General features: G+C 41.3%; 1 protein-coding gene across 3 annotated transcripts in view; it reads left to right on the top strand.

Annotated features, from left to right (window-relative positions):
* TRIO (trio Rho guanine nucleotide exchange factor) overlaps positions 1-22960 on the top strand; it is a 242915-nt gene that overhangs the window by 57769 nt on the left and 162186 nt on the right. For 2 of the 3 annotated variants that reach the window (XM_021385426.1, XM_021385429.1), the window contains exons 2-5: positions 11717-11791; positions 17170-17284; positions 20451-20643; positions 21270-21782. In XM_021385426.1, the coding sequence (XP_021241101.1) occupies positions 11717-11791; positions 17170-17284; positions 20451-20643; positions 21270-21782 (896 nt within the window). Of the gene's footprint in view, positions 1-11716; positions 11792-16913; positions 16933-17169; positions 17285-20450; positions 20644-21269; positions 21783-22960 lie in introns of those variants that run through there. The other variant, XM_021385427.1, reaches the window with a different exon arrangement.

Here is a 22960-nt window from a genome sequence, read left to right as displayed (position 1 = left end):
AAACATGGTGCTCTGAACACTGAAGACTATGCAGCTGTGCTTTCATTTTTGATAAAGGAATTTGAAAATAGGTTTCAAGATTGGAAAAAAAAAAAACCCACATGTTTACAACACCGTTTCCAGTTGATATAAATACATTACCTGCAAATTTTCAAATGGAATGCATAGAGTTGCAATCAGATATTCAATTCAAAAATCTGACTCTGTCTCCTTCCCAGACTTGGATAGGATCATAGTATGGTCTGGGTTGGAAGGGACCTTTAAGATCATCTAATTCCAACCCCCTGCTGTAGTCAGGGACAACTCCCACTAGACCAGGTTGCTCAAAGCCCCATCCAGCCTGGCCTTGAATACCTCCAGGGAGGTGGCATTCACAACCTCACTGGGCAACCTGTTCCAGTGTCTCACACCCTTCACAGTAAATAATTTCCTCTTAATATCTAGTCTAAATCTACCCTGTTCCAGTTTAAAGCCACTTCCCCTTGTCGTGTCGCTACATGCCCTTCTAAAAAGTCCCTCCCCAGCTTTCCTGTAGGTTCCCTTCAGGTACTGGAAGGCCACTATAAGGTCTACCAGAGTCTTTTCTCCAGGCTGGAGAGCCCCAGCTCTCTCAGCCTGTCTCTGTAGGGGGAGGCTCTCTAGCCCTCTGATCTTCGTGACCCTCCTCTGGTCCACCTCCAATAGCTTGATATCCTTCTTGTGTTTGGGGCCCCAGAACTGGATGCAGTACTCCAGGTGGGAACTCACAAGAGCAGAGTAGAGCAGCATAATCATCTCCCTCGACCTGCTGGTCACGCTTCTCTTGATGCAACCCAGGATATGGTTGGCCTTCTGGGCTGCAAGTACACTCTAGGGAGTCAAATGCCCCACTCAGCTTGGTGTCATCTGCAGATTTGCTCAGGGTGCACTTGATCCCATTGTCCATTTCACCTACAAAAATGTCAAATAGCACTGGTCCCAGCACTGATCCCTGAGGAGCACCACTACTCTCTGAGTGCAGCCATCCAGCCTATTCTTTATCCGGCAGGTGGTCCATCCATCAAATCAATTTTTCTCCCATTTGGTGACTAGGATGTCATGTGGGACAGTGTCAAATGTTTTGTACAAGTCCAGTTGCTCTTCCTTTATCCGCTGAGGCTGTAATTCCATTGTAAAAGGCTACCAGGTTGTTAAGGCATGACTTGCCCTTGGTGAAGCCATGTTGGTTACTACCAATCACCTCATCTTTATTTTCCATGTATGCCCTTCTGGAGGATCTGCTCTATGATCTTGCTAGGCACAGAGGTGAGACTGACTGGCCTACGGTTCCCTGGATCTTATTATTTTTTTTTTTTTTCCCTTCTTGAATATGAGGGTTATGTTTCCCCTTTTCCAGTCAGTGGGAACTTCACTAAACTGCCATGACCTTTCAAATATGATAGATAGTGGCTTGGCAACTTCATCAGCCAATTCCCTCAGAACCCATGGACGGATCTCCTCAGGTCCCATGGACTCGAGCACCTTCAGGTTCTTTGGATGGTCTTGAACCTGATCTTCAATTACAGCAGGCAGATCTTCCTTCTTCCAGTTCTTGCCTTTGCTTTCTGCAGCTTGGGTGGTGCAGCTAGAGCCCTTGTCGGTGAAGACTTTTGTAATCCCTATCTTACCAGAGAGAAATATCTTACACTTCACAGTCACTCCTTAGTCATGTCACTGCTTTTTGGCAGTATATACAACTGTGAACAACTGTTTTCAAGGATGAAGTACAGGAGGAGTAACATTTCATCAAAAAGTCTCTAATGAACACCTTGAGACCTCACTAAGAATTGTAACCACTGCCATCAAACCAGCCTGGTGCCTTAGTTCCACACAAAAAAAAAAGGTGAAATATCCCACTAGTTTTGTTTTTGTTCCTCTCTTTAATGTTTTAAGAAAAACATTACAAATTTAAATGTTTTGTTACTTATATATTAAGGTATATATTAACAATATTGTATGTCTTATGAGGGCTGCTCTGAAAGTAATGCCTCCTGTTTTATTGTTTTGGCCCATGATGTCCAAGGAGGATGTTGGTGTTATGGCAGTAGAGGCTGAACCTTCCACCAGTATTCCGTTATATTTTGTTGTTGTCTGATAGATGGCAGCAGAGGGGGAAGTCTGACAGAATGGCGTCTGACATGGAAGTACGTATGAAGCAAAGATGTGTCACTAAATTCCTCTGTGTGGAAAAAATTGCAGCCACTGACATTCACCAGTACTTGCTGAATGTCTATGAAGACAAAACAGTGGATGTGAGCACAGTGAGGCGGTGGGTGGTGTGGTCCAGCAGTGGCTACAGTGGTCACGTCTGCTGGTGCAGGTTGTTTTGAGTGTGGCATGCAGGCTCTTGTTCATCCCTGGAGAAAATGCAGAGCTAATGGTGGTGACTATGTTGAAAAATAGCATTTTGTAGCTGAGATTTTGCTGCATCAAATGGTGTTTCTGTGTTCTTTGCACGAGTTCTAGTTTTTATGGAAACAAATAAGAGGCATTACTTTCAGAACAACTGTATGTGCAGCCCAAGACGATTCCTATTCACTCAATGCGACCCAGGCAAGCCAAAATGTTGGACACCTGTGCTGTAAGCATAGCTTCTGTTCCTCATCAGAACGTAAGTACACTGAGGCAACGCATCTGCTGGATGTCTCCAGAAGTCTCAAGCTGATGTTTGTACACTACAAGTTCTGTTAAGAAACTACTGAAAAGGAGTAGTCCTCTTGATACACTTTGTGGAGAGTAAATAGACAGCAGATAAAACGCTCCATCTACTTTTATTATTCTTGTAGTTGAAGTAGTGCCAATGAACTGACCCGTCATTAGCAGTGATAGTGGAGGTAAAATGTAATAGGAAAACTGTGTGCATAAAGGACTGACTAGCAGTGTCTTTGGTAATCAAATAAGCTAGGATATGCTGGCTTTATACACTTGGTTAGGAAAGCGTGAAGGGAGGCAGCTGTGATGTACTGGCTATTCAATCTTTCATTTTTTATAGAGAAGTTGCAGTCCAAGACTTGCAGTCTTTTAACTGAATGCTCAGTAATGCAGTGTTGGACTCAATGCTGTTTTCCATGTTCTGAGTCCTGAGTACACCCGTTGTCTGTTCAAACGCTGTGAAAAAGCCTGGATGCTGTCCAGTGTTCAAGTAGTCAATGGCTAGAATGGCTCAAAAGGTGAGGTAAGCATCTAATGTGACTTGATTTCTCAGATTTTTTGTTTCGTTTTTAAGTAATGGGAGAATATTCCATTCAGGTTGCCAAACTCTCATGTCAGAGTACCAGAGCTCAGAAGCGAAGAAGAATGCAGCCACATGACTTGTCTGCAACAAAAGTGGCTCTATACCAAGAGCGCTTCAGAACAGAGTGCTTCTCATTTCATAAGTGTAACAAATAAAAATATTTGCCAAACAAAATAATGAATCAAAAACTCCCATTTTAACATGATGAGATGATGCAAGAAATAAAAACATTTAAAAAAAAAAAAGGTGAAAATAGCTGGAGAAGTCTAATTTCCCATTGTGTTCCTGATCTGTTCTACAAAGGTTAGTTTTTCCAACCATGCGTTCTAGGCTGCGTAGAACTGCCAATTGGTTTTAGAGTTTTAACATTTTCAGAGACAATTTGTGTATCTTTGATTGTGCCAGAAGCTGAACACATGAGGGAAGAGACATTGTTAAAACTTTACCTTCTGCTTTTAAAATGCATTGTTGGCTGCTGAAGTCATGCAGGCTTCTGAAGTAATGTGTTCCTACGCGTGCCAAAGTGCAGTGCTGCTTGTTAGTGCAGTCAGAATGCTAGCTCCTTTTGTTAGCTCACAGAACTTATCCAGGAAATCATGTTTATAGAGTTCTGGAGAGAGGGAATGAGTATTGTAGAAGTCCCCCCCAAAGTATATTAGGTTATGTAGGTTAGAAATTAATTAAAGGTATTACATCTTAGTGACAGGATGAGGGGAAATGGCTTTAAACTGGAACAGGGTAGATTTAGACTAGATATTTGGAAGAAATTCTTTACTGTGAGGGTGATGAGACACTGGAACATGCTGCCTAGTGAGGTTGTGGATGCCTCCTCCCTGGAGGTATTCAAGGCCAGGCTGGATGGGGCTGTGAGCAACCTGGTCTAGAGGGAGGTGTCCCTGCCTATAGCAGGGGGTTGGAATTAGATGATCTTAAAGGTCCCTTCTAACCCAAACCATTCTACGATTTTGCAGTGCTTGCACTGCTGCCGTGATGTAATTTGCAGATTTCATCAGGTGCTGCCTGTTCCCTGCTCGAGTTCTCCCAAGGAGCGGCCTCTGCTGCAATGAAGCGGCCCGGGACGCTGCCGTCTGCTGCCGGTGACTGGGATGGGGCGGCTGGGACCGTGCGCGTATCACCGCTTTCGCCGTCTGTGCTCTGGGAGACGGGAGGATACAGCGTTCCTCCTTAATGGAATTGTAGTTCCCAGATAAAGCATATGGTTTGTTTCAACGCGCACGTGAACGTTACGTTATGGAAAGAAGCAACGGCCCATCCGTCACCCTTCGGCGCCCGACCCCTGCAGCCTCCTGCCCGGGGTAGCGGCCACCTTTGTCCTGGGTACGGCCGAAGGCCCTTTGTTCCGGGGCGGCCGGGCCCACCTGCGGGCGGCCGGGGCGGGGCTGCAGCGCGGGCCTCCCCCCGCCCGGCGTTGTCGCAGCGCTGCGCCGCGCCGCCGCCGATGTAGTGGCTCTGCGGCGTCACGTGGCCGCCCCGCGCGGCGGCGCCATGGGAGGCTGAGCGGATCTGGGCCTCCGCGCGCACGGCGGCTGAGCGGTGACGGAATGCTACGCGTCTGTGCGGGGACTAACGAACGCGCCAACCGTCGTTCCAGTGTTAACGTCTCCAAATACGAACGTAACCTATTCCCGTTTTTGCAAATAAACCTCTAAGTCGATGGCTGTCAAGTATCCGCACATTTTTGCAGGCAAGAAGTGAATAAAGCTTCCAAATGCCTCAAAACCTATGAATTCTATGCGTGATAGGTTGGAAGTTGCTATAAAAAGGCACTCCTTATTCTGAAGAACACATAGCCTGGCTCTGGTATTTTGACTGAATTCAGGGATGATGGAAACAGTTCCTCCTGTCAATGCTCAGGATGAAACAGCACAGGGCCATTCTTAGCCTGCTGATTTGTACTGCCCTTGCCGTAGCCTCCATCAGTTGCAGTGGGGAAAGAAGTTTCTCCAGATGGCGGTTTGGAACAAGAGCCAAAGGACATGTGCTGTGCTCCAGCTGTTGTTGAGCAATGCATAGGAGCTACCACCTTTCACTTTAGCTGCGTTTCAAACTGAAACATAAGCAATACTGCTGTTAAGGCCGTAAGTTAAACCAGGAGACTGAGTGCTGTGATGGTGCAGGCCCTTCAAGCTGCTTGTCAGCAGTGGCTGTCAGTAGAAGTATCAGGAACATTATGGAGGTGTGCTGCTAGGGCATGGCAACACTGAAGGGTGCTCCCACTGGAACAGGCCAGCTCCTAGCAGTGCTGGTGGGATGGCAGGAGCAGGATGAATGCCTGCAGAGAATAGAAGCATTTAAATGCACAAGTACCTTTGCTTTAAAGGAGGAAAACATGTCAGGTTTCGAGTCTCAGTTTAGTTTTTATTGAATAATGGGTATTTGTAGGATCACAGAATTGCTAAGTTTGGAAAAGACCAATAAGATCATCTAGTCCGACTGCCAACCCACCCCCACCATGTCTATTAAATCATGTCCCTCTGTGCCACATCTCCCTGCTGCTTGAATGCCTCCTGAGGTGGTGACTCCACCACTTCCATATAGAGTCATAGAATCATTTGAGTTGGAGGGGATCTTTAAAGGCCAGCTAGTCCAACTCCCCTGCAATGAACAGGAGCACCTACAACTAGGTCAGGTAGCTTAGAGCCCCGTCCAGCCTGACCTTAAGTGTCTCCAGGCATGGGGCATCTGTTCAAATATGACAATTTCCTCATCATTCCTCTCTCAGCAATAATTCATGGCCACGAGAGGTATCTTGGTGTCATGACAAACCGCTGAACAGTTACAAGCAGTAAGAAAGACTGTGTTTAGCCAAAAACTGAACATAGTGTATAAGCAGCTCATTACAGTCTGTTAAGTCTGATTTCCTTCCTTGATGGCAGTTTCTAAGCTGTGTGCTTCTGTGAGGCCCCGGCTGGCAGAATGGCATTCCAGCACTGTACCAACATAGTGCGCTTCTGTGCAGCACGTATGGAGAGTGCAGGGGTTGCAGACCAACATGGGAAGAGGAAAACCATTTCTGTGAGCTACTGGGATTATAGCAAGAGATTGAAGGTCTTCTGATAGGCTCCGTCTTCAGCCTGATCAGAGCTGAAGGAGTCCGAAGGATGCTCATGTTGTGCAGCTGGAACTGTGTCAAATGGTTTCTTGGTATCCTCATTGTAAACACCTGTAGGCTTTCCAGTCTGATCCAAGAGAAAGCCTGAATGAGCAAAAGATGAATGCCAGGGTTAGTAATGTTGCTCAAACTACTGTATGCTATTAAAAAAAACACTGATGGAGTTCTTCATTTTTTTCCTGAAAGGAAATATACCTGTTCTTAAAGATGCAGTAACAGCCGTTCTTGAAAGTTAGTGCTGAGTTACCCTAATACGTGTTGTAACTGGTCATCTGGGAGCTCGTGAAGGGAACAGAGCTGCATTCTTTGCTATAATTTCTCTGAATTTTGTTGTTTTGTTGCAACGTGAAAGATGGTGTGAGATTGCTGAGCAGAAATGAACACAGGCAGTGTCTATATCAGGAAGCGATAACAGTGCAGTTGGTGGATTGACAGCTCTGATTGCTCTATGAATACTGTACTTGAGTACAAAAGCATGAATTTATAGTTAAGCCTATCATAAAATTGAATTTGGCACTTAAAATTCCAAGTTAAAATCAGAAAAAGCTGTTAGTAATGCCATACGTGCATTAGCATTAGTTACCTTTTGTAACTTTCACCAGTGCTGTTTTTGCCATTTTCTGCTTTCTGAAAGTTTTTTCTCACGCGTTCCTCAGCAGTCTGAGTCCATCTGTATTCCCAGGAACTGGTGGAGCTCAGCAAGCATTTTTCCAGGTCTTACTGAAGAAAAGAGAGAACTGAATGGTTCTACTGACTTAATCTGTGCTGTTTCATATATAGTAGCTTCAGCATAAAGATGTGAAGGGTTTCACTGTGCTGCCTGTGAGTCTGTTCAGATTTTGTATTTTCCATAGGCTATAGCAGTCTTTAGAAACTGGCCCACTGCCCTATTTTAAAAACCTCTCTGTAGCAAAGTAAGAGAGTAGGAACCTGCTGTCTGCTCTCTTTCTTTCTGGACGCTAGGAAAACATGGAAGGTAATGCGTAAACAAACTTGCAGCTGATGTTTATCATATACAGTTGTTAACTGATACTCGAAGCTGCATAAATATGTAGGTTTTGAGAGGTTAAGATAAATGTCATCAGCTTGAGGTATGAGGGAAGAAAAAAGGAAAACAATGAACACATCAGTCTAATAAGGCATGATTTAATTTTAGTACATTTGCAGCTTCTTTATTCTGTCTTTTGTCTTATTTGCCTTTTTACTTAATAAACTTGAAAGCCATTTCTTTTGAAATGTAACTATGATGCCTTTGCTATTACAGGGAGGAATAGCTCAGATTTCAGAATCTTGTCGTTAATATCCTTCATGCCATGAAACAGAAGAAATGCAGCAACATCTTGGAGTCTTTTTCTTAAATGTTAACTGGCAACGGTTGTGAGCTTCTCTAATCCAAAAAGAAAGTTCATTAACACAAAGGGGCAACGAATACAAGAAGCTTTGCAGAACAACGTAGTGTCTCTGTGTCTTACCTAGATGTAGGAAGATGCTTTCTCGTTAGGATATGGTCTCTTTTTCTGTGGAAGTTGTTTTATTTTTCTTTCTAGCAAATACTTTTCTTCACTTAGAACTAACATAGGTCAGTCTGATTATCACTAGCTTCCCCAGTCACTGGAGTTGTGGTGTCAGTGCAGTAGCTCTACATCCCCACCACCTCTGTCCCTAAGGCTATGGTGTTTCCTTCATGTGGAAGCTGGCATAGCTCATGGATTTTGAAGAGAGGCCTATCAGAACAGGACCCTGAGTTGGAATGAAAGGAATGCTGTACTGGAAGAACTCCTGAATGAGGTTTCTCTGATTTAGGGTTTGATTTCTGTCACAAAAAGGCAGGGGTGAGAAGAGTGGTGCTGGAGGGTGCAGCCCGGTGGAGGGGGCACTTTTGCTGTTGATGTGATGTATTCTATGATGAGTCAAATGACACGGAGTCATTCCCCTGGAATCAGAAGAGAGCTGAAAGCATCGGTGTGTTCTATGATGAGTCTCTTGGACTTTTTTGTTTTGTAGCTGTAGAAAGATCTGGATTTCACATTTCAAGGTGAAAAGTAGTTGTGTTTGTAAATGTGCAAGTTCAGGATGAGTGTTCCCTTTTAGCTTGTTTGTCTTTTCAGAAAGTTTTTTCTGCCATGTTTCAAACAAGTTTTGAGTCAGCTTTGTGAGAGAGTCAGCGATGGATGAGCACTTGTTCAGCCTCTTCGCAAATAGATGCTGCTCTTAGCCTCAGTTTCCTATTCTTTTTGCTGTCTTGGTAAGATAATTCTTATAAAACTGGATTTTGTCCTTGCATAGTGAGTTTATATGATTTCAGTTTGCCCCAAAGAAGCATCAGTGAAGGCACCTGAAAGTGCAAAAGAGAATTCCATGTTCCAGCAGCAGTAACACATCTCTGGGGAAACTGTAATTAACTGTATTTTGTATTTCTGTTCTGTAGATGATCTGTTAGCTTAGAAGATACATGTGCCACTGTTTTATCTGCAGCTGTTACTTGTGTGGCTGTTACCAAATCCTGCAGTGCAAGGTGTTCAGCAGAGGTACTGTGTCCGAAGGACCCCTCTGCCTTACACTGGCGCAGCGTTTCTCTCAGATGTGTGAATTTCCATGGAGGGGAACGGAGCTGTTGTTACTGTGGATCTGAGTTGCTCACCATACCTCAGTGCTTGGGGACCTCTGCTGTGTGATGCAATGCTTCAGTAAGTGCTGGCTGGTGGTACTGCTCCAGTGGGAGGCTGTGCTCGTGGAGCTCTGGGAATTAGTGATCCTGAATGCTTCCTGGGGAGAAGCATCTCCTAAATGGAAGTGGGCTGCTTGACCACGTGCTCCTTCATCTACTCATGTTGCATATTAATTAGCATGATTTGAGCTCCCTCCTCCCAGTGGGCAGTTGGAGGAGTGTCTGTGCGATGTGTGGGGCAGCAGCAGGACAGGTGCTGCCTGTTCAGAGCGTGGAGCTGTAACCAAGTATTTCTTTGGTGGGTGCTGAAAGGGTAGTGTTCCAGTCTGGGGAACAGAAATGTCTTTGAAAGATACAAGGATAGGATTTGTTATTAAAATCCACATTCAGAGGAAAAAAAAAAAAAGTATTGGATTTACTGAGTGATGATGGGAACAATAAATACATGCACAGTGTGCTCGTAAGGACAGCAGCGTGCCCACTGCTGCAGCCTTTGTCCGCCGCGGGGAACGGAGAGGATGACGTCATCTCCCCGGTTGGATGACGTCACCTCCCAGAGCGTGCAGTAGCGGTGGGTCCCAGGCATTCAAAATGCGGTACTTTATTGCCTCATTTATCCTCCTTGCTCCTTGTGCTCCGCCATCGATTGTAATCTCCACAGCCTTTTCTTTTAAGCATTAATGCTGTGGAACTGGAATAAAAATAATCTATTTGGAGCAGCAGGAGTGGTAATCCGAGGCAGTGAGCTGCAAGGACGCGCAAACCTGGAGCCAGGCACTGCCGCAGTGACAAGGCTACTCTCCTGGAGCTGCCCCTTCATGCCCACAGAAATGGATGTGTCCCAGGCAGAGCAGGCTGCGCACCATCTGAGGCGCTGCAGGCAGTTTGGGGGCTGGAAGGAGCAGGCAAGGTTATTCTAAGCTAAGATGTACAGCAAACACAGAACTAGTTGCTGCATAGTTTGTAGGTGAGGAGAAAGAGTCTTCTATCTCCAGATTTGCTGTAAAGAAAAGGAATTGCTACAGTTCATAGGAAAACCAGGCAGGCTAAATCAGCATTAGGCTTGCTTACAGCGTGCAGCTGAAAGCTCAGCACAGCAAGCTTTCAGCTCTGGAAGCGTGCCTGCATGCCCTAGCAGTCAGCTGAGGCCCAAGTATTTCAGGATGGAGAAAGGTATTTGTTGTCTCTTTAGACTGAGTTATTTAAGCCCAAAGTTCTCTTAAACTCTTGGTTATAGCTTAGTTCCTCCTAAACGCAGACACAGTAGGAATAAAACTGTAGGCAGTTTCAGTAAACAATTGCTAACCCATAACCGGTACTCTGTAAGTAAGGCAAGAGGTTCCTTCTGGGCCACCTGCAGCCCTTGGCAGCCCCGGGGCTGGCAGGAGGCAGATCCCTGCCCACCTCAGTCATGGTGGGCCTGGCGCTGCTGCCGGCGTGGCGCTGCCTGAGGGAGTGCTGCGCTGCTGGTCAGCAGCTCTGAGAGCTCCTGCCTGGTCTGGATTTGGTTGTGTTGTGGCGTTCACAGGGAAACAAACAGGAAACTAGATTTTTTTAGCATTGTTCTGTTTGCTGCCAGTGGGTAGTGAGACAGTATCCCAGCTGAACACTTGCAGTGAAATGGGGGGGCACTGCTGTGGCCTATATACGTGATATTTCTGACTGAAGTTTTTCTAATGCACTTTTATAAAATGACTGGTGGTTGCCAGTCTGCAGTTCTTCCACAGGAAACCTACCACGCTGCTTCACTCTCCTTTCAAGAGAGGTGATAGCTGCTGAGCATCACTGTCAAGTTCTGCAGCCCTCTCTAGAAAGGAAGAGCAATACATTTTAGAAAAGACAGGCACATGCATACCTGAGTTTACTCTTTTAATAACTACCAGAAACTATCAATAATTAAGAAGATTATTTTATCCCAGAATAGATACCTTCTTCAAAGGTGATTTATTGTTGTTGTTTAAAGGAAAAGTTTAGAATCTGGCCACAGAAATGTAATGGAAGAGAAGAGGAGGGCAAGTTGGTAATCTATGGCTTTGCAAAATTGACTGTAATCGCTCCCCCTAGGGACCATTTAAAACTGTGTGTGTGTAGAATTAACAAGGCAAAATGTGCCTTCTGTTACAAGATACTGCTCCTGAAAGGCAGCAGAAAAAGTGCAGCTTGATCTCTGATTCTTCTTTTAGAAGTGATGTAAGGAAAGTAAAATCTAAGCAGTGGTGTTGTATTAGGCATTTTTTTTTTTTTAGAGGATGGAAAGTGGTTGGTACTTGCTCTAAAGGTGCCTACTCTTATTAGCTTGATATTACTCCTCTGCTTGAGCAGAAAGTGAAAGCTGGAGTTGGTATGTTTAAAGTAACAGGGGCCAAGTGACACTTTTAACTTACTGATGAAAATGGCTAATGGGAGTGTTCTGTCTTTTACTGAGTCTCGCTAGCATACCATAATGTTTGTGTTAAGCTAGTCAAAGTGTTGACTTGTTTTTTGTTCAATGTTAAAAGTTTGCAGTTTATTTTTTGCAGCCTTTTATTATAAGATTATATTAATTCTTATCATTTCAACGTTTAGATTGTTTTCCAAAGGTAAATGTTTTATAGTGCTTTCATTAAATGTAGTAACTAGTCTCTGAATTTCTGACTAATTAACTCGTCTTGATGTTTTTCAGGGTTTCGCAAAAATGATGAAATGAAGGCTATGGAAGTTTTGCCAATTTTAAAGGAAAAAGTTGCATACCTTTCAGGTACAGTTATTTTCTTTTGTTGTATAATGCATAACTGTCTTGTCAGTCACATACAAAATGGTACTTTAAATCACTGTAACCATCATTAAAAACATCACAGAAATGTAGGGCAGCAACAAATACAATAACATAACATTAACATTGATGTGAAAGCATCTGTAATAACAAAGGTGTGTGTTTTGCTGAATGGAGAACAAACTGCTTGTCCTGCAACCCCTTGCATATCTAATAGTGTTACTGAAAACAACTTCCTGTACTGTAACCATATTCCTTGTATTATTTGCTGGATAGTTTTACGGAGTTGGCATTGTTACAGGTCAGTCTGAGGCATGGGAGTAATATCCTTGTTGCAGAGGTGAAATTTCAGCGTGTATCCTTTGAAGCACACATATCTTCATGGTGAAATGGGCACGATAATCTATCTCTTAATCTATCTCTTGCATTCACTTTGAAAGTTAGTTGTTTACCTAACAAGAAGTAGCAGAGGATTTAACAGTGGGTAACATGCTCTATAACTCAGTAAGTAAATTTTCTTGATGGGGAACGATGACTGTCTGAGGTGCTTATTCTTGTGAACTGAATTTTGGGTCTGACTTTCTGAAGTAAGTACTTCTAAACCTGTTGAGATGAGTCATCATCATTCTCTTTGCCATGATCATAGTATCAGATGATTTAGAGGACACCCTCATATTTGAAAGTTGCTGTTTGTTTTTGTGTGTTTGTTTTTTTTTGGGGGGGGGAAGGGGGCTGGGAAAGGGCATAATTTATTTAGAAATCCAGATATAAGACTTATATTTGTTAAAGCATAAAAAGTAATCCCTGAAATTTCACTCTTTAGAGATTTGCTATGGATCATGATGCTTGTAGGTGCAGTGTGGAGTTTGCGGTACTTCATCCATTCTACGCTGCTAAGTATCATTGTAAAACAAAAATAATGTTTTGTAAAATGACTGACATAACAGACTAATTTTCCTGGTGGTCTAGAAACTCCTGATTATTTTTCTTATGCATTGTAATGCTGGTGAAGGCTTGCTTAAAACTGTATTTTCGGAGGAAAGGAAAAAAGAAAATGGAATTAAGTACAGAATTTTGATCCCTTGTTGCTCTTTTGTTTTGAGCTTCCTTTATGGCACTTCATGAAAAATGTAATCTGTTTCCATTCCCAGACCTCTGTATTTCCAGATTATCCAGAGCTTAGTTTAGACCCCTTAGGAGGGAGATGAAAGATGATAGGCTTTCTCTAATGTGTGCTTTTAACCCTTTGGCCTTATCAAAAGGCACTAATTCTGTGAAAGTAAAGAGGGCTAAATGTAAGTGGAAGATGAATTTAAGTGGAGATGATGGATTATGAACTAAAGGAGATGAGGTGCAGGCGGGCAGAAACGGTTACCAATGTGCCTGTGTGAAGGTAGTTAACTTCTGACAGAGGAGTGGACCAAACAGCTGCTGGCAGTGAGCTTGGCTGGAGGTGATCTGCCAAAATCCATACTGTTTCACATTTGCATTGCAAGTGGGTCTGAAATGAAATGAGATACATTAGTAATACAAGCAGTTTAAACAAACAGCCCTCCCCCAAAACCAAACCAAACTAACACCACCAATAGGGCTTAAGCATTTTGGAACAAGATCTGTCAAGCCTTATATCTGGGAATATACAGGTATGTGAGACCATTGGACAACTGGCTTACAGAGGCTTTCAGAGCTTTGTTTCATTCAGAAGCACAACTTCTGCTTTAGTACTTGATATTAATGTTTACAGGTACAGAAAGTGGTTAAGGTTTGTAGAGTAGGAAAGAACTTACAGATATCTTTACTGAATCTATCCAAAAAATAACTGTAAATTATCTCTACTAAAACCTGTAATTTTTCTATTAAAGCTAAGGTATCCACAAACATCACTATCATTTTTTTCTATTTTTTTCCCTCCAATTTTATATTGGAGCTCTAGTAGAGTTGTTGCAATGAGTTCAGAATATATTCTCAATGTGTTCCTAACTAGGAATAAAGTATGACAATCAATAGCGCCCAGAAATGTCTCTCTCTTTTAGAGCAGGAAAGTCACACACTGAACCCTGTTTGAAAAAAAAACAACAGAATATTTGAGATCCTTGGTTCATGTCTCCTGTCTTTTGTCTGTCTTTCTCAACTGAGATCTGCCTTCTCTAAGTTAAATGACTATGCGTGGGCTGTATAACAGTATACTCATCTTTGTGTCTTAGAATCGTAAGGACACTAATTTTTACTCACTTCTGACTTTCTTGAGCACCAGCTTATCTTGAAATAAGATGCCTGAATCTGAAGTCATTGCTGAAGGAGTTGCTGGAAGAAGACACTGAGCTCCACCAGGCTTTTTGGATTCCACTGCAGCCTTTATACCTAGACATTACTGCTCATTCGAGCACCAGTCTGTTTCAATGATAGCCGTTTCCTAAGCCATTCTTGAAATAATGTTCTGATCCAATCAGAAATTTTAGTTTATTAAGTTTTAAGGCACCTGATATCAAACATCTTCCACTGAGGTACCACTTTCACTCTGTGCTTTATTGCAATTAAACTGTATATGAGAGCTTCCCTTTTTTGTCTTCAATAGGTGCTTCTTCAATCTGTTTTAGGCTGTAATTAGGCTGTAATTATATATTGCTTTGTTTCAGTCTTTCCATATGTTTGCATGTGAATATATTTTACATGTCTGCACAACGTTATTTCTTTTTCTTTGCACAGTCTGATCACTGTTGAAAAGACTGTTTCAGTCACTGCTTTTTCTCTGCCACAAATCAGAGTAGATCTGGTGTGATTCACTCTTGGGTTTCTCCTCCATTGTCGCAATCCAGTCTAGTCTCTTTTACTGAACTGTTAAGGATGTGTTTTTGTAAATGAAAAAGATAAGTGGGTTTTTCATAGTCTAGTATATCTGAATATGTATTTAAATAGAAGAGAATTCAACCATCTTGTCTCTGTTATCTGTGGCACAGAGCAGTGTAGTGGATTTTTGTTTTGTTTTTAAAAGAAATACAAACTAAGTGCTGTACAATGGACAGTGGACAAATTAGGACTATGGTGGACTTACTCATCTGTACTTTTTAAAATCTGTGGGCTGTATGCTCGTTGTAAAGAAATTTTTCCTCACATCCAGTCTTGAGCCTCCCCATTGCAGCTATATGCTATTCCCATTGTGCCATCAGTGACGAGGGCTAAGAGATGGGCACCTCCCTCTCCATAAAAACCTGATGCTTAGCTTTGCCTAAGTATTTTCAGACTAGGTGAAAAGGCATTTTCTGAAAAAGAACTACACTGCTCAACCTGGTTGGTTTTGGTGCCATTTGGAGACCATTGACAAGACTGCTGTTAGTGATGTAAACTGGAGAGAAGTGATTCACGTTAGCTGACTCATGTGAGTTGATCAGCTACTAGTATGACACATCTTGGCATAAACAAAGAGAATATCTCAGTACCATGGAGGTTTTGTATAAAGGAAAAGGGGTAGAAATGGAAGTCTGACTGATGAAAGCAGTAGCTTAATGTGTTTTTGTAAAGCCAAGACAAAAAGAGGGTTGACTTGAACAAAGGCTATTGTGAGACAGGAAATTCCCACCTGATGCCTAATACATTGTTACTTTTAACATTCCAGTTTGTGTATGACACAGGAGCATCAGGAAGAAAGGAAATGAGAGTAGTTTATTGGAAAAGGCCTAAGTTTGGCTCTCCAGGCATAGAACTGATAAAAGCTTTAGCAGATGAAAAAATGTTATATTCTAAAGCCCTAGGAACTTTTTGCTTAATACTTAACAATCTTAGTGTCTGGTTTAAGATTCGATAGTGAAACTAATTTTGCAAAAAAATCAAGGCTGTATTCTTTTCTTCATTAGTCATCTCGACCTGAAATTTGTGTGATGAATTTTGTCTCCAACATATGAAAATTCCAGGATGAGATTTATCAGGAGATTATGCACCGTACTTTAAAAATGCTTTTCCTTTGTGGTATATGTGGAGCTGGGAGCCAAGTGAGATAGTATCCAAAATAACCTAAAAAGAATATGTATTTCTTTCCTCTTCCATGTTGGAAAATAACATGATAAAGTAGTTGATCTGTAGGGAAGGCCTGTAGGGCAGTCAGAGAGGTCTGTATGTAACAAGGAATTTGTTTAAATTACTTGGAGAATGTTAAGACAATTCAGTGTATCGTCTTCACTGCTAGCTTCTGCTTTTGAAAGAAGAATTTCCACCTTGAGCAGTCAAGTACTTTTTTTGTGCAGTTCAGATTAGTAATATTTTCTAGTTGAAACCTAAATTTTGTAGATAAGGTAGCTGAGGAAAGCATTAAGGGCTGCAGCCGCCTTTCAGCTATGTTTGGTAGCTTTGATGCCCGCTGGCCATTCTAGAGCTGAGCAGAGGCTTGGACTGTTGGACTGCTGAGATCCTGGACTGCTGGATCCTTTGTGCTTCCTTTCTCTTACGGCTTCTGGCCTATCTTCATCCCATCTCTTGCTATGCAAAAATCCTCAGAATTCTCTGAGACAAAATCCCATCAAAGCCAAACTTACCCCTTTTTAGTAGAAGAGTTTAGTTGTTTTTGCTCTCTTATCCCGTTTAAGAGGGTCATAGAAGACAAGAAGATGAATTTCCTTTTATGTTTAGGTTCTGGCACTGCAGCTTGACAGAAATCTGAAGCAGCTTCTCCTTTTCTGAGTTTCAGTTGGTAACTCATGGAGAATGTGCCCTTTGCAGGCACTCTGGAGACCTGGGCTTCGGGTCTACAGGAAGCATGCACAGGTTGTGCTGGGGAGGATACCAGTGGATGTCTGAGTGACTGGTTCTATTCATTTGCTCTTGGCCTGCCTTTTTAAGGAATTCTTTAAGAGTCTGTTAATAACCTGATTTTACAATGAGGAGCTGATTAAATGAGGAATCACTTAGGACACAGGGTGGTGTTTCTCTGTGTTTCTGTGGGACAGGAGAAAATAGCCCACACACATCTGTGGTTGAGAACATATATGTGAAATTCAGTTGGTAGGAATGTGTTTATGCTGTTGTGTGTGTCACAGAGAGGGGCTACTGACTTAAAAGTAGTATTGAGTAATAGTAACATTTTGTTTTCACAGGCGAGGCATTTGATACAAAATTGCATACTCATTTTGGCTACAGTAAGTATGTGCAATGTACCAAATCAGATGGATACATTTCTCTCCGAGTCAGATTTTCTGATATTCCCAACTTGGAATCTAAATGACAGTGTTGGCATTTAACTTGAAATCTTTTTAAAGTGGATACGCATTCAGTAGTGTAGGAATTAGGTTTTCTAAAAGCATTATGAAGACTGCTTCTGCAAGCCAGAATGGTGTTACCCTGTGAGTTTTTTTTTAACGTGTTTTATTTTTCAGGTGGCAGAGATAAGCGTGGAGGCCCCATTCTAACGTTTCCAGCACGTAGTAATCATGATAGAATACGGCAAGAAGACCTTAGGAGACTAATTTCATACCTAGCTTGTATTCCAAGGTAAGTACTGGTCGCTTGATAGACTCTGAAGCTATGCAGCAAAACAAGTGTAATGTACTTCAGTACACTCACAAGCTAGAATATGCTGCGCAGATTGAGGTCGTCACAACGCTCCTATCTGTTATTTGTGTCAGATAAGCTATAGCATCTTGATTCAACTCAGGAATAACCTGGAGAAATACATGTAAAATTTCTTGCACAGGTCTCAGATAAAACTGCAGAGAGATCTGTGAAATTATTGATAATAGTGTATTATCAAAAAATTAAGTTATTGACTACAATGCGTTACTTAATCAAATCACCAAATCTAGTGCTTGTATATGTGTGTGTATGTATACATAAATATATATATACTCACATTGCTCAAGATATATATTTTTCATTATACATACGTTGTTCAGATAGAACTTTGTTCTGAGTAGTACAACTCTGGAGAAAAGTGAGCTTAAGATACTGATTTTAGGTTTATCTCAGATTCTGCCAGCAGTTGATACAGACTGGAGCAACTCTGAATGTGCTTGAATATGTTTGCGTGTGACCTAGTAGTTGTCGTTATTGTTAGAAAAACTTTGGTGCAGTATACCTCAATACAATTTCTTATACAGTAATAACACTTCTTATATAATAATACAATAACATTTCTCTGTGTTGCTAATTTGTTGTCATTTTTCTTTGCATCTGATGTATCAGATGCCAGTTTCAGATTGACATAAGTACTCTCATTAAACAAAGAAAGACAACTCCCCCAAAAAAGAAACATTCAGAAAGTCTAGCTAAATGTGGCTGTGGCCTTCCTAAGGAGTCATTTTTGGTAATTCAGTTACAATGGCCTTTATTTCAGTTTTAAGAGTAGGGGTATGTAGTATTTTTTTTCTTTATTTTTTATTAAACTGAGAGATTTGAAAAGATAGAGGATGGAAGAGGGGAAGAAGTCTTGAGATTTTTACCTCTGAAATCACTAGACTTCACATTTGAATGTTTGATGTATATTCTGACACTCTAGAGCTTCAAGTTACTAGAGAAGTTAATAAATAAATATGCATCAAAATAGGCCCTAGAGAGTTTTCTAGTGATAATCTAGCAAAATACAGCTGTGTTCTGGCAAAAGGTGTGTGCTGATTAAGCAACAAAATAGATTTAAAACAGAAGCTTGGTTCAAGATTTTGTATCTCTGCAAGCATGGCAAAGATTTGATAATGAAAACAGCTTTATTAAAAGCTTGATTCATTTTCATACGAGTCATGTGTTAGGGACTGGTCTTACAACTCCTTAACTGAGAAGTCCTAATTGGTGCAAATAGCCCCACACAGTTCATCTGTCAATTACTGCAGTACAGTTACTGTACATAACTGAAAGACAGAGCTATTAGGTTTTTGGCAACAGATCAAAACATATTCTATCTCAAATTTACATTAATTTAGCAATTTATCTGATTTTTAAAAGTTGCTATGTTTGAGTCATCTGCACTGACTGGACAAAGTATTAGTGTAGTTCAGGTTTACCAAAAAGATAATCTTGTCTGACCTAAAGCTCCAGAAACCATTTTTGTGATCCCTACCCAAAATGAATTAATCTTTTGTCAGATGACAAGGGCTACATGATTGAGACTGGGGGCACATCTGCATCACGTAATGAGGGGCTGCTTTGTGCAGCCTTGTAGATGACCAGGTACATGCCTCATGAATCAGTGGCAAGCACTCTTCTTCACAAATGGATAGTTTATGTGGTTGGGTAGGGATGGGCTGAGCAGCACTCATAAAATAATGTGAAGCCTTTCAGTAGTGGGTGTGTCATAGCTTCAAAGCAGTATTTGTTTTTGTCCTTTTAATTTTGTGATGCTTTTTAAAAGTATATTTACTGTGGTCAGAAAAATTTGAAGTTATAATCTACATGTATTTTTCTGTTACCGTTGCTGTTTTTGGGCAGCAGGGAGCGGCAACAATTATCTTGATAATCTCCTTTTAAGCTGTTGTTTTTAAGCCAACATTAAAACAACTCCTCTTCTAAGGAAATTGTATTGCTAACTCCTTTCAGAAGCACTTCAGCTCTCCAGAGTCAGTCATAACTCATCCATCTCACAGTATGACCAATGAGACTGCATAAAGCATGCTAATGAGGCATTCCTACTTCCTGGATACTCTAAAAGTCTCAACACACAAATTCCAGAATTGCCTTTACGTTAGTCACATCCCTGTAAGTTACTCATGTATTCACACAGTGGACATTTGGTCCCTCTTGATAGTCTGTTGGCTATGACTCCACTTTGAAATACCTTTTCTTTTCATGTTAACCTGTTCCTGTAGTATGTTCTCCTGGAACAAATAAAAATTTCTGGTGTTGGTGGTGATTGCTGCTGTTAATCAGCAGTACGAAGTGTACTAAGTGTACAAAAGAAGAAAAGAAATGAAATCTGCTGTTCTCAGAAGAGTTGCCAGGAAATTTGAGTATAAGGTCTGCCAACTTTTGGACAGCAAAAATGAGCTCAAATTTTGTAGAAACAGGTTGATATGGTTTTCTTCGCAGCCATAAAATACTTTCTTACCCATTATCTATCCAGAAATTGATCTTGTTACAGAAGTGATTGTCAGTAAGGGTCTTCGTCTGCAGACTAACACTTTTTAACTCTCAGATAAAATGGGATATCTGAAATGGTTTACCAAACATTGCAGAAGCAGTAGGTAAGAACAGCATACCGACTTCTGTCTTTTAGAGGTTCCCCTCAATGATTAGAAAAACATGGGCATTATTATCAGTAAAGTGTGTGTTCTACAGAGTCATTTGTAAATGAATTACATATTGGTGCTTCTGTAAATGATAAGTTCAGTGTATGTGTTGGGTGAAAGAGGCACAAGACCGGAAGAAGAATCATGTGTATGTAAACAAGGAAAATGAAAGAGGAGATAAAGGCAGATTATCAAATCAGCAACAAGTTTAAAATATCTCCCAGCATGAGTTTGGCAGTGGAGTGACAGCAGGCTTCCAGAGCAGTTTTGCACTGCCTTGATGAGAGTTGCTGTATGCATGAGATAGTCAACAGCAAGGCCCTAGGGGTGTGATTGTTCATTAGGCTAGCACACTTTAATTGGGGAGTGTGTTCCTGTTAAAGTGCTGTCTATGTTTGAATTTGTAACACTTGCCTGATAACCTTTTCTCCTTTCTTCTGCAGTGAGGAAGTATGTAAAAGAGGATTCACCGTCATTGTAGATATGCGTGGGTCAAAATGGGACTCTATAAAGCCTCTGCTGAAGATTTTACAGGAATCCTTCCCATGTTGTATTCATGTTGCACTGATAATCAAGCCAGACAATTTCTGGCAGAAACAGAGGACTAACTTTGGCAGCTCTAAGTTTGAGTTTGAGGTAATTTCCCCTATGGTATATGGATTTATATTTATTTCACGGTTTAAGTGTACTCACTACTGATTGACATCTCCAGAATTCTCAGGTAAATAATGTTCTGGATAGGAGGAGAGCTGGATGAGGCCAGATATTCTAGAGGAAATGTAGTTTCTTTTATATACTTAAACTAGATGTTCTTATCATCATATATACTTTCTCTGAGCATGAAAAAGATGGACTTTGGGTTTTATCCCCAGTGGTAAAGCATTAGGTTTCATCTATATTTTGTCTGCATTATGGTAATTGTTCTATCATGACCATTCCATACAGAGGAAAGCAGCCAAATAAATAAACTTTACCATTATCCTGCTGCTGCTTCACAAGTCAAAAATTAATCAGAACAGTAGTCAGAAGAGTGGTTTCTTCAGTGTGGTGAGGTAAAGAAACAACATTTCTCACTGGAGAGAAATACCAGCAAGACAGGAGGGTGATCAGGATTGACACTGGAGAAGTCTATAAAAGAAGTCACGTGGACTTTATAAGGAAAATGACCAACTTATAAACAGAGAGAACTGAAAACTTGAAAGATAAATTCAAATTCCTTTCAGTCACAGCATTTTTTAATTTTCGTCTTTATTTTCTTATAGACAAATATGGTGTCTCTGGAAGGCCTTACCAAAGTAGTTGATCCTTCTCAGCTAACCCCAGAATTTGATGGCTGTTTGGAGTACAACCATGAGGAGTGGATAGAAATCAGAGTTGCCTTTGAGGACTATATTAGCAATGCAACCCATATGCTGTCTCGACTGGAGGAACTGCAAGATATATTGTCAAAAAAGGAAATGCCTCAGGACCTGGAAGGTGCTCGCAATATGATAGAAGAACATTCGCAATTAAAAAAGAAAGTCATTAAGGCCCCTATTGAGGACCTTGATGTGGAAGGACAAAAGTTGCTCCAGCGAATACAGAGCAGCGATAGCTTTCCCAAAAAGAACTCTGGGTCAGGGAATGCAGACTTACAGAACCTTTTACCCAAAGTATCCACCATGCTGGACAGGCTGCACTCAACACGGCAGCATCTGCATCAGATGTGGCATGTGCGGAAATTGAAATTGGACCAATGTTTTCAGCTTAGGCTGTTTGAGCAGGATGCTGAAAAGGTAAGAGTTTGGGGAAGAGAGGGGAGCTGGGCACTGTCATTAAAAGGAACAGTGATTGACTGGCTTGAAAGGAGCAACAAGGATAATGACAAGTAATAATTTTTGTCTTTGAGTTATTCAGTAGTCCTCTAATGAGAAATAAGGTGGGATTTTTTTTATTGGTAGTGAATCTTAGTCTCTTTAAGTAGAGGAGATGGAGTAGTAATTCTAAGCTGCAAGGAACACAGATAACTTTCACTAAGTGGTAATGACTTTAAAGCTTTTACTTTGGTACATTTTTGCTCCAGACAGATGCTTTTGCAGGTATCAAATAAAGATGAATGCTTCATACTTTATAAAGGCAGGTGATTAAGGATTACTTCAGTATCTTTTTGAGTGACCCTTGGGATTTGAGTGGCAGGCAGTCAACAAAGTCTGAAGAGGCTGACATGGGAAACTGCTTCACTGACGCCAGATTTAAAGTCCCAGGCTAAAAACTGATGTATCTTTTTTGACAATGCATATGTCATTTACACAGGACTGACTGATTTCAGAGTGTTTTGAGTTAACCAGTCCTATTGAATAATAAAGCCCTTGATTGTCATGGAATTTGAAGAACCACTATAGCAGGCCGTGCACCATTAGATGAGCTCAAATAAGATCTGTTTTCATATGGAATGGTTTTATGATTGTTTATTAACTTGCTACTGTGGAACAAATAGCCTTGAGGAAAGATGGGGAGGTTTTCTCTGGGAGAAGAAATAATAGAGTATGCAGTCAAGTTGTAAGTATGGTTTTCGTCAGATTCCTTAAAATATTTGACATAAGAATGCCTGAGCTGGGTGAGACCAAAGGTCTGTGTTAAACTAGTATTCTTCTCTCCAGTTGTGGTCATTAGCAGATGCCTGGGGAAGAGTAAACACAGAGCAAGCAGATATAATACTTCTTCCGCCTCTGTCTTCCTCTGTTTTCTTCCCATGTATTTTCCTGTTTCCTGATCATTTCTGCTCAGGGACTTTCATAACAGGACTTCAAATGTTTACTACTGTGTTTAAAAAAGAAACTTCTGTACCATGTGAAGCAAGTGTTTACTGAATGGGTGTAGCTGAAAATAGTAGGGGCATGTAAAGAGTTGAGAAAAAAAATCCAGTCAATTGAATTTAGAGTCACAAAGTTAGAAAAGACTAAGCCAATGCTGT

Source organism: Numida meleagris, chromosome 2 (genome assembly GCF_002078875.1).
Source record: "Numida meleagris isolate 19003 breed g44 Domestic line chromosome 2, NumMel1.0, whole genome shotgun sequence".
Classification (NCBI taxonomy): domain Eukaryota; kingdom Metazoa; phylum Chordata; class Aves; order Galliformes; family Numididae; genus Numida; species Numida meleagris.
The sequence above is the reverse complement of the archived record's forward strand: the minus strand, read 5'-3'. Positions and strand labels throughout refer to the sequence as shown.